This window comes from Phyllopteryx taeniolatus, chromosome 19, assembly GCF_024500385.1.
Source record: "Phyllopteryx taeniolatus isolate TA_2022b chromosome 19, UOR_Ptae_1.2, whole genome shotgun sequence".
Classification (NCBI taxonomy): Eukaryota; Metazoa; Chordata; class Actinopteri; order Syngnathiformes; family Syngnathidae; genus Phyllopteryx; species Phyllopteryx taeniolatus.
Genome location: NC_084520.1, coordinates 6,764,112 through 6,776,791, shown reverse-complemented (window position 1 = coordinate 6,776,791; position 12,680 = coordinate 6,764,112). Strand labels below are relative to the sequence as shown.

Below are 12,680 nucleotides of genomic sequence, written 5' to 3'. Positions count from 1 at the left end.
ATAGATACTACTTTTTCAGTTGATGTCAAAGAAAAATATTTTTAACAGGTGTAGAAAATGTTGATTTTCTTAGAAACGAAAAAAAAATAGTCAGAGTAATCATCGGACGTAACCAAAATAACGTGTGGATCCAAGTGCTCTCATGCTGCAGTGAAAAGAGCGACGTCTGTATCTGTGGCCAGATTTAGCCTTTTATGAACGCCCATCTCTGCCTTTTTCTAGTGGTCCATCTGCCACTCTTTTACATGTTCCCATGTCGCTGTTTTGCTTTTTTTTAAATATTTTTTTTGTCCTCCCAGTGAATAGTGGACAGAACAGCTTTTCTGGTCTATAATAGTCCTCGCTCGACTTTTCTTTTTTTTTTCTTCTTCCGTCATCTTCAGCCATGTTTCCTCCTGTTGAGGAGCAGATGTGCTGAAGTGAGTCACAGAAATGCATGGAATCCAATATGTGCTCAGAGTTACAAGTCATGTACTGTCGTTGTCATATTTTGGTTGTCAGTTTTCCCTGGGTACTCCGGCTCTCTCCAGCTTTCCAAAAATATATACCGGTATGTTAAGTTAATTGAAAAATGTAAATTTGCAGTGTCCGAAGTCCAAACGTTACAGTGGAATCTCGAGGTTGGACATAATCTACTCGGGGACACTTGTCGAGCGTTGATTTGTTCAGATTTTAAAACCAATTTTCCAATAGGAAATAAAACAACGCTAATAAATAATAATGAAAATAATTCATTAGATGCTTCCTTGTATTTCCAAATTAATCCTAGTGTTGAACTGGAAAGAAGGCAAACACCAATGAGTTATTTAATTATATATATATACTGTATATATTTATAATAGTATTGTTGTTGTTCATGAACTATTTCCATCAAAACATGTGCATAATATAAAGACCAGTTTAACAATCTTGTAAAATCCTGCGCGCAAAAAACATTTATTTCTCTAAACCTCTATTTCAGATTCTAACTCTAGCCTATAGATTTTAAAACACATCCTCTGCATTTTGTTTACAATTTGAAACATGTCTTAATAACATGTTGGTGACATGCTTTTGTCAAGAATTACACACCTTATTATTGTGTTGTTGGAATTAGCCTTTTCAGGCAAGTGTGCCAGCCCTCATCCTGCTCATGTGCTGCTGGGCCAACGGTGAGTCCGGCTTTCGTTCCCATAAAGACTGCTGCAGAGCCTGAGCTTTGCGACTAAAGAGAATTTGCGGGCTTATCATCTCGCCGGCAAGTGTAGTTTTTTTTAATGTGGGCTGGATCTCGCTGGCGGGTGTGTGTGTGCAATAGTGGGCTCCTTTATTATGGGAAAAGGCTGCATCCCTTTAAAAGCTTTTTAATTTGTGGATGGAGCAGTTCATACACGAGGACACATCGCCAAACACAATTTGATGCAAACCAAATACAGTAAATGCACAACTCCATGTACTGTACATTGTGAACTTGCACAAGTTTCTTCAATCTAGTAGACGTTTCCGATCATTTCTGGTAAATTTGCATCATTGCTTTGCATGTGATGGATGATACCAATTTGTCTCTGCTCACACCGACAATAAAGGGTAAAGATGGCAGCGTTAGCAGAAGCGCAAAGTACATTTGTCATGACTAATCCATTGGCTCTCCTCTCGGCATCCAATTTCCAATCCAATCTCAGCCCTCTTACTCTCACTTAGTTTGACTTTTTAGGCTTTGTACATGTCCTTGTGCCACTTCCTCTGGTCCATCGGAAGTGACATTTAGAAGACGCAACCAGTTTGTTCAAGCAAACCGGATTGTTTTTCTATGCATTAAACCACATGCCAAGAAAATACGATGGCTAATGTTCTATAAGCCAACAGAAGATCCGCTGGCCAACAAACATCATTGTTTAGAACTAGTGTGCCTTCATTAACGATGTCGTGATGCATCACAGTGACCTAGTGGTTATATGCGCGACAGTCGAATCAGGCTGTCCTGTGTTGAGTTTGCATGTTCTCCCCGTCCTTCTATGGGTTTTTTCTTTCTCCACAATTCCAATGTTAGGTTCACTGAAGCTTCTAAATTGGCCATATTGTACACACATTCTAAAACATATCTGAATTATTCTCTCGGTAGTTGATTTATTAATTCCTGTTTGAATCCAATTATCCCCGTTGCATTTGTCTGCGTTGCGGAAAAATAATGGAAATGGGATTTAATTAATCTTGGTCTGATGGTGGCCTTTAGCTCTTTTAAAGTTGCGCGAAACGTGAATTTTTCGGTCCTTTCATTTCTTTCTCCAACCACTCATGCATATCAATTGTTTATGACCTAATGCAAAGCTCAGCAAATTCTTTTGGGGGGGGGGGCCCTCATTACTGTCTGCTAGGCAGCAGTGACCTATCGCAACTATGGGCTGCAACCAGAAAGAAAGGTGAATGCATGTGCGGTTCCTCTGGTTAATGTACTGCGGATCACTGTAGAATGAATGTGTGGTCAGCAATACGGTATGCACAATCACATGCTACACACACACACACACACACACAGTGTATATTTTGTTGCAGGAAAATGAGGAAATGATTAGCTCTCTTCTCTGAGACGTAATTGAGTTTCTCTAAGCTTAAAATTAATTCCCTCTTTTATAATCATTTAAGAGCTTCAGCACCTTCAAAAATATTACTGAATGGCTGGTACGTTGAGGATACTGTTGTTTAGTTGCAATACCTTTTCCCTGGAAAATGAGGGTATTATCTGCTGTTATGTATGATTATGATTCAAATTTCATGTGTGACTTGACTTTCTTTTTGACATTGATCTCTCTTGAGAATTTGGAATTCAAGTTAAGATTGAGATTCGTCTGCTGCCGCCAGTTTCTTTGGTGTGTGTGTGTGTGTGCATAGAACACTGGTCACCGTTTTATTTGGATCATGTCAGAAGTTGGTGTGTTAGTAATGGTACATGAGATCTCAACATTCATTCATTTTCATTTTCCTCACTTGGGTCGCGGGTGTGCTGGAGCCGATCCCAGCTGACTGCTGGCGAGAAGCGGAGTATACCCTGAACTGGTCGCCAGCCAATCAAAGGGCACATATAAACAAACAACCATTCGCACGTACATTTACACCTACGGGCAATTTAGAGTCTTCTATTAACCTACCTTTTTGGGATTTGGGAGGAAACTGGAGTACCCGTAGAAAACCCACGCAGGCACGGGGAGAACATGCAAACTCCACACAGGCGAGGCCGGAAGATCTCAACATGGGTCCAAGAATTTGTGGAGTTACGACACATTTTCTCATAGAGATTAGTCGAAAAATCGAATTATTTTTCATTTATTTGTTTCTTTTTTTCTTCTTATAGGTTACATTGTGTGGATCTTGTACAAGTGTAAGTCAGAACGCGCCATAGACTATCGCTAACCCATACTTCACGGGAGTTAGGGCCCGCCGTGAAGAGCAAACATCTGGGAATAATTGCTGCAAAAGGTTTATAATAGCCTATAAACAAGATGGTGGCAAAACACAACTTTTCTATATCCCTATTGGCAATGTCCTGTCTAAATGAACTTCTACATAGTTCTTTGCCTGATGCCACAAGATGGCGCCAAAGCAATAATTTATTTTACACATAAAAAGCAAATAGATGAGATTTTTAACAAATAACAGGTGGTAGGTTGCCAAATAAATCTGAAAATTGGTCATTTTGCAAATTGCGATTCGCAAATATGGGGGAAACACTGTAAAACAATGAAAAACCATATTAAACATCCATCCATTTTCTGAGCCGCTTCTCCTTACTAGGGTCGCGGGCGTGCTGGAGCCTATCCCAGCTGTCATTGGGCAGGAGGCGGGGTACACCCTGAACTGGTCGCCAGCCAATTGCAGGGCACATATAGACAAACAACCATTCGCACTCACATTCACACAATTTAGAGTTTCCAATTAATGCATGTTTTTGGGATGTGGGAGGAAAACGGAGTGCCCGGAGACAACCCACGCAGGCACGGGGAGAACATGCAAACTCCACACAGGCGGGGCCGGGGATTGAACCCGGGTCCTCAGAACTGTGAGGCTGACGCTCTAACCAGTCGCCCACCGTGCCGCCCCATATTAAACAATCAGATGAAAAAAAGTCAAAGTACGGCGGTGAATGTATTCTTATGCCCCTTTGCTAACTAGTTCATTGCGTGCTTTTCTTGCAGCATGAAATGTCATAATTGCAGGAAATATTTGTATGAAAAAAACACTTTTAGGCCATACAGATAAAACTAAAGAAACTGGAAAAAAAAAAACAGTACAGCAGGAACTGAGCATGCCTTTCTAACCTTGAAGTTTCGGGACAGTCGTAAACCAAGGACCACCTGTATAGGAACGTTTTCTTCTACATAAAGAATTAATTCTCAAGACCTAATAATTTAACCAACCAGACCAACAGCCTCCAAAGTATTTTTGAATTTAAATATTTTAGTATTTCTTGGGTGCTTCTTTGATTCAAAAAGGGTTCTAATCGTATTTCAAAATCCAGCTGCATGGAAGAGAGCGTCTACCTTTTTATTTTATATGCCTGCCCGAGGAGCTCAAGTAGTATTTGGCAGAGGAGAGATTTAAGTGGCAGCCCGAGGACATACGCGTTGATATTCTCTTTAGAACGTCTGAGCTGCAGTTAACAGCCATACTATGACAAACAAAGGAGGATGCAGAAATTAAAGCGGAGTCTCCTTGAAACGCCTTATTTATTACAGTTATGCGTGCAATGATGATAGGCATTATTTTGAGTATTAATTAAAAGGAGTCCTCTACCCAACAATACAGTATTATACAACATAATTGATATTACTACTTGTAAGTCTATGTGTGTGGTGATGTTTTTTTTTTTTTTAATGCCTCAGTCAATGTTCAGTTTCTGCCTTCAGTGTCTCAAAATTATTTGTATATCTAGAACACACTAGGAATGAATGATATACTTTAACTAGACAAAACAGAATATGTAGAAAATGTATGATTTTATTGAATTAAATTGAATGTTAAAGTTTTGTTTCTAAATTCATCTTTAAGCACCCGATAAGCACTACGATCTATTCTACTGCACCGTGACAACCCCAGCAGAATATGACCCAAAACAAGTGCTCCATAAAAATTCTGCCTTTGCAGAGATAATAATGCTCCATTTCAAATGACAATGTCAGAGATGTATCGATGCGAATTTTACTGTTATGGTGACTTGCATTATGTGATTTTTGTTGTTGTTGTTGTATTTTTGCGAAGTCCATTTTATTTGCATAGCTCTTAATCACAAAAGAGTCTCCCAGGGCTTCACAGGCCCACAGTTGAGGGTTCACACATACTGTCGTGTGACGCTGTACAATATTCATTGAAACAGCATAATTCAATTTATAAATGATGGCGAGCTATTATTAATTACTAAACTATTTGACATATTTTACGTGCAAATGTTTACTCATCTTTGAACCACCTGGTCCATCGCTCCATTTTTAAATTAAAATATGCTGTTTGAAGTGGAATGTGAATAAGCTAACATTAACACGCATTAAAAGCAGCTGAACCGCTTGTCTCACGTACCAATTCCGTGACATCGCCCCAATGAAGCGCTTGTGGCAGCAGGTGCCTCGTGTAAAGCACTGTGTGTGCCACAGCTGTCAGTCTCCTGACAAAGACCTGTCTGCACTGTCTGGCCAGGTTAGGAAGATGGGGCATCGAACACATACACACCCGCAGTCATTTGTCAGAACTATTTGCATGAGTGCACAGGATTGAGGATAGCACTGTCAAGGTTCGTTAGAGCTGAAGACAATTGATTAGCAGGCTGGCAGAATTCTCATTGGCAGGGCTCCAAAACTGCATTCGCCACTTCACTCTACTACCACTGTGGCTCCATCGCTCCACCACAGGATGAAGTTTAACTGTTCCCCTAAATCTCTTCTGCTGTCTATTTTAATTAAACTCCACCTGGACTGGTCCTTCTGTGTGTGTGTGCCACTGAGAATTGGCAAAAAACTTTTATAGTTTATAACGGGGTTTTTTTTTTTTTTTTTTTAAATACAGCTGTGAGTTTTGTACTAATATGTTGTGTGTGTGTTTGTGTCACAGGTGGCTGAGATGCACGGAGAGTTAATCGAGTTTAATGAGCGCCTATATCGCACCCTCATGGCTAAGGACCACCTCATTGTGCAGATGAGACAGGAACTTATTGAGTTGAGAGGACCGGTGAGTTAATAACAACGCACGGATGTCTTCACAACCACTCATTACTTCCTTGGAACGCTTCGTGCAAAAAGGCGATGTCGATAATCGGAACAGGGTCTAGTCTTACTGTGAGTCTGTGACGTGGAAGCAAGGAATGCTGGAACGCGACGACAAGGTACAACAAACTGGCGACTAGAAAGAATGAGACAAGAGGTTAAATGCAAGGGGTAATTAGGGTGAACGAGGCACGGGTGGTGAAGATGCTCTCAGGAGCAGGTGTGTACGAGACAGGGGGAAAACAACAACCGGAACACACACCCATGACATTCATGGTGTATGTGCTGCCGCACCCAAATTGCAATGGAAATTCTCGGTGCAATTTTTTAAATGTCCTAGCATGTTGAAGGCGATTAATTTGTCAGAATAACAACACAGCAATTCTTCGAGGGCTTTGGCACTGCCTGGTAAGGTACTCTGGCCCTAATGAAATTAAGGTCTTGTACTCACTTTTTGTCTAGTGTCAAAAGTTCGAATTTGAAAATACTGTATATCGATCTATCTATCTACAGACCCTTTCCAAAAAATTTGAATATCAGAATCATCTTTATTTGCCAAGTATGTCCAAAAACACACATTGGAATTTGTCTCCGGTAGTTGGAGCCGCTCTAGTACGACAACAGAACACTTTTGAGACATAAAGACATTGAGAAAAACAGTCACTGAGTAATAAAGGGTTGCTAGTTATCTGGTAATGCCGGTACATTTTTTTTTTTGGACAATTGTGCAAAAAGATGCAGTGTCCTCTAACAATATCATGGAAAAGTTTATTTATTTCAATAATTCCATTCAAAAAGGTAAACTTTTATAGATTATAGATTCAAGGCCCACAATTTAAACAATTTCAAGTATTTATTTGTTTATTTTTGCATAATTTGGGCTTCCAGCTCATAAAACTGACAAAATCAGGAATTCAAAAAATTTGAATACTGTGAAGAAATCACCAAGGTTGATTGAAGACTCTAAATTGCCCGTAGGTGTGAATGTGAGTGCGAATGGTTGTTTATTTATATGTGCCCCGCAATAGGCTGGCAACCAGTTCAGGGTGTACCCCGCCTCCTGCCCGAAGATAGCTGGGATAGGCTCCAGGACTCCCGCGACCCTAGAGAGGATAAGCGGCTCAGAAAATGGATGGATGGTTGGATGGAAGAAATCACCATTCACTTCAGTTTTTGTAGAACAAAAAAAAAAAAAGAATTAGGGTCACATTAAATCAATCAAAATGTGGTACTTTCAAAATGATGTTGATCTTCAATACTTGGTTGGGAATCCCTTTGCTGTAATGACTGCCTCGATGTGCCGTGGCATTGAGGCAATCACCCTGTGGCATTAACTGGGAGTTATGGACGCCCAGATTTCCTTGATGCTTGCTGTCAATTCTTCTTTGTTTTTGCAACTGGTGCCCCTCATTTTCCTCTTGATAATACCACTTAGATTCTCAATGGGGTTTAGATCCAGCGAGTTGGCTGGCCAGTAAAGCACTGTGATGGCATGGACATCAAACCAGGTTTTGGTGCTGAAAGATGAAATCTGCATCGCCATACAGATCCTCCGCAGAAGGAATCATGAAGTCCTCTAAAACATTAGTCTGTTGCGGTGAACTTGGCTTTAAGAAAGCAGAGTTTACCAACACCTTGAACCAAACTGAAGCAATTCAATGACAACTGCGTAAACCTGCGCAGGTGCTTTGAGTTTGGTAGATGATTAGTATGAGACACTCAGTTTAAACCATTTATGGCCTGCAAAATTTGGGCGGATTTCTTCACAGTATTACATTTTTTTTGAATTCCTTATTTCATGGGTTTTATGAGCTGGAAGCCCAAAAAAAACCAAAAACAAACAAGGCCCTGAACCTATGACCTATGAAAGTTTAGCTTTTTGAATGGAATTATGGAAATAAACTTTTCTACGATATTAAATTTTTTTTGGAAAGGTTATATATATATATATATATATATAAAATGTTGAAAATATCACATGATGTTCAAACGCTGTTTTGATGTGTTCAGACAAAATTGCTGTCAATATTTTCTCAACATAACACTTTTTTTTTTTTTTTTTTTACCCAGGATAGTGCACTTAAACAACACATGACACCAACATCTGGTTACACATAGAACACACATACACACCATCTGTGGTGTGAGATGATGTGGTCCTTCCTAAAGAGATTCTAAGGTAGTAGACGAATGTGAGACCTCTTATCTTTCAACTTCAGCCTTTTCTTGCTGGACAATATGTGTTTCTGTCCTTATACCAGTGACATGCTGAGTATCTTCAGAGTGCTTGTGCTCAAGCCCTGGTCACTACCTCAACACATCTCCTGTGATTTTCACAATCTGTGTGTGCGCATGCATGCGTGTGCGTTCATGTGCCCCTTGGAGGGTGTGATCAAAGCCGAAGGATGCTGAGGTTGACCACCTTGGCAACAGGGTCCCTGCCACTCAGGTCACCGAAGATGATAAGCCAGCTTTAGATGCCTCGGATGGAGAGATGTCCCACTTCTTACACACACAATCATCCGGATCTGGATTTGGTCATGGGGTGCCTCAAGGGGCCGCTGGATATACTGATGCAAATCATCACAGGCTTGCTAGATTCACAGACATCTGCCTAACTCACAAAATCTCACAGGAGAATGTCATATTAGGACAACAACCGTTTCCCAGCAAGGCAGCATAGGGTACATAAATGTTCCAGGTGTTCAATCTAACTGAGAAGTAATCCTATCACATCATGTGCACATATGTGTTTTTTTAGGTATGACCCTGTGGTAGTAATGCGTAATAGATCACCTTTTTTCTTTAATGTTTAGGTCCCAGGGGATTTGAGTCAGACGTCAGAAGATCCCAGCCTCTCTGATTTTGAAACGTAAGAATTCCCCACCTGTTTCCGAGTTAAGGAATAGCAGACAAACTGCAATGCGATTGAACTACATTAGTATCATTAACTCTTTTTTTGTGGGTGTATATTTTCTATTTTGTTTCCAGTGTTCCCGTGGTATACAAGATCACATTTTATTAAGCGATTATTTTTTTTATGGTTTTTCAAGTACACTTACTGTAATGTCCCTGCATGTGGTAAAGGATAAGCCACAGTCGCCGATGCACCTTTCAGATGTTTATTGTCCAACGGGAGAACAGTACTAGTACTGAAAGGCACATGTATATCGACAGACCTATACATTTTATGCGTCTATACATTTTACCCATATTAGTTTTCTCAAATATGTTTTGCAATGTGTTTAAAAAAGTGTTTTAATATGTTTACATGTGATAAAAGAATATATAAACAAATTACATGTACAATTTACAAGTTACAATTTGAAATGATTGGTAACTAAATAAACAGGTGCTCAATGAAATACGGATTATTTTTCAAATACTTTATGGATACTTTTCATTGTTTTAAGACAAGTGGATCCAACTGCATTGCAATGCAAGGAGGACGACAATACAAAACGGAAGCTAAAACGATGCATATGAGAATTATACAGCTGATTATAACAGGTACACACAAGCAGGATTTTATTGGCTGACACATGGGAAAGAGTAAGACTAGGAGTAGCACTCAGTCAAATTGCTTTCACGTTTAATTAGAAACCTTAATGATAAATAATCGAATTGTGATAGTATTTGAATTATATATTGGGAAAGAAATCCTCTGCTGACTGCCTGGAAAAAATGTTCAGTTCTATGGCCTCATAGTGGGGTGTGCTGGATCCATTTTGAACACCTACTAAAATGACCAGATGTGTTATTTATTTTTCTTCTCTCTCACCACATCTGCATGATCCCCCCCTATCTCAGCTTACACGATCAGATGACACTTAGACTTCTTTTACCACTCTGAACTTTAATATGCCAGAGCTCACTAAGTGTAGCGCATTGCCACAGTGTCGATGGTGATGATAATGATCATGATGATGGGCGTAATCGGCCATAGCAGTGAAGGCGCTTGTTGTTTATGTCCCTAAAGGGCCCATCGTGCGCTCATCAATGTGTGGATCCCTTCTGTGTTCCTGCAGGGCAGAGCTGCTAACGCCTACCACGTCTATCAGGTAAATTGTTCGCAAACACATGTTATCAAATTGTCTGAGTCATCCAATGCAGCCCCAAAAATACTGTATTACATTGCAGACATAGTATATATGTTTATAAATACAGATGTAGTAGTTGTTTACGTGTGCATGGTACATATAATTACATCACAGGTATGTATGTCTATGGGCACATTTGCAATATTATTTTTTTATTCCATATGTACAAAGGTTTGTCCTAACATTGCTATTCATTGAAAAACATAATTAAAACAAGTCACTGATGGTATAGTGTTGCATTTGAGTGGGTTCACTTCCTGTCTCTATGTGCGCTGTGATTGACTGGTGACCAGTCCAGTGCAGTCTGCCTGTCATCTGAAGTCAGCTCCCCGAAACCCAGAACAGATGAGCGGTTATAGAAAATGGAGACATGTATTCAACATGTTCATAATACAACCCCCAATTCCAATGAAGTTGGGACGTTGTATTAAACATAAATAAAAACACAATACAATGATTTGAAACCCATGTTCAACCTATATTTTATAACGGGGTCTCCGTTGTCGTATTTTACGCTTCATAATGCCCCACACATTTTCAATGGGAGACAAGTCTGGACTGCAGGCAGGCCATTCTAGTACCCGCACTCTTTTACTACGAAGCCACACTCTTGTAACACATGTAGAATGTGGTTTGGCATTGTCTTGCTGAAATAAGCAGGGGCGGCCATGCCTTCACAGATGTGAAAGTTAGCCATGGCATTGGCACTAACACAGCCCCATACCATCACAGATGCTGGCTTTTGAACTTTGTGTCCATAACAGGCCGGACGGTTCTTTTCCTCTTTGACCCGGAGAACACAACGTCCACAATTTCCAAAAACAATTTTGAAATGTGGACTCGTCAGAAGACTTTTCCACTTTGCATCAGTCCATCTTCGATGAGCTCAGCCCTGAGAAGCCGGCGGTGTTTCTTTGATGTTGTTGATAAATGGCTTTTGCTTTGCTTAGTAGAGTTTCAAGTTGCACTTACGGATGTAGCGCCTTGCCGCTTACATGCAGTGATTTCTCCAGATTCTCTGAACCTTTTGATGATGATATGGACCGTAGATGATGAAATCCCTAAATTCCTTGCAATTGTACATTGAGGAACATTGTCCTTAAACTGTTCGACTATTTTCTCACGCACTTGTTCACAAAGAGGTGAACCTCGCCCCATCTTTGCTTGTGAATGACTGAGCAATTCAGGGAAGCTCCTTTTATACCCAATCATGGCACCCACCTGTTCCCAATTAGCGTGTTCACCTCTGGGATGTTCCGAACAGGTGTTTGATGAACATTCCTCAACTTTCTCAGTCTTTTTTGCCACCTGTTGCAGCCATAAAATTCTAAGTTAATGATTATTTGCTAAAACAATCAAGTCTATCAGTTTGAACATGAAATGTCTTTGTAGTGTATTCAATTAAATATAGGTTGAACATGATTGGCAAATCATTGTATTCTGTTTATATTTATGTTTAACACAACGTCCCAACGGCACGGTGGACGACTGGTTAGAGCGTCAGCCTCACAGTTCTGAGGACCCGGGTTCAATCCCCGGCCCCGCCTGTGTGGAGTTTGCATGTTCTCCCCGTGCCTGCGTGGGTTTTCTCCGGGCACTCCGGTTTCCTCCCACATCCCAAAAACATGCATGAATTGGAGACTCTAAATTGCCCGTAGGTATGACTGTGAGTGTGAATGGTTGTTTGTTTGTATGTGCCCTGCAATTGGCTGGCAACCAGTTCAGGGTGTACCCCGCCTCCTGCCCGATGACAGCTGGGATCGGCTCCAGCACGCCCGCGACCCTAGTGAGGAGAAGCGGCTCAGAAAATGGATGGATGGATGGACAACGTCCCAACTTCATTGGAATTGTGGTTGTATATCAATATAAATATTCCTAAATGTTCCTAATTTTCTTTCACATTTTCTGCTTTCCATAGTGCCTTACTTGGTATGAAATCCTACTTCATTCTCATTAGAACAGACTTTTGTGTCTGTTCTCATCCTCAGAGGCTTTGTTGTCTTGGTTCTTATGGTCCATTGGTCCGTAACAGTGATTTGCAACTGGTGGGTCACGGGTGGGTCGCCGGTCTTTAACTGGGGGGAAGAAAGGATAAGAAAAGAAAATGACAATGTTTTCATTTTCGGAATGCCTGCTATATACACTCCTGAATGTAGGTGGCTACGATGCCTTTTAATGCTAATGGACTATTGTTCGTTTTATGTTTCAACGTTCTAATCAGTATTGACAATAACGAAACGCAGGTATGACACAGATTATATGAAATATGGATTTATTTTACGTTGAGGACAAAAAAGGTCTGTTTTTTGTGCAACAAAGTATTGGCACAAGAAAACGTGAAGCCATCAAACGT

The 12,680-nt window shown here is 40.4% G+C and overlaps 1 protein-coding gene across 3 annotated transcripts in view; it reads left to right on the top strand.

Annotated features, from left to right (window-relative positions):
- snx29 (sorting nexin 29) overlaps positions 1-12,680 on the top strand; it is a 136,197-nt gene that overhangs the window by 75,842 nt on the left and 47,675 nt on the right. For all 3 annotated transcript variants that reach the window (XR_009785631.1, XM_061755925.1, XM_061755926.1), the window contains exons 16-18: positions 6,076-6,192; positions 9,044-9,099; positions 10,207-10,288. Coding sequence is in view for 2 of the 3 variants with exons in the window: in XM_061755925.1 (XP_061611909.1) it covers positions 6,076-6,192; positions 9,044-9,099; positions 10,207-10,288 (255 nt within the window). In the remaining variant the exon portion in view is untranslated. The remainder of the gene's footprint in view (positions 1-6,075; positions 6,193-9,043; positions 9,100-10,206; positions 10,289-12,680) is intronic.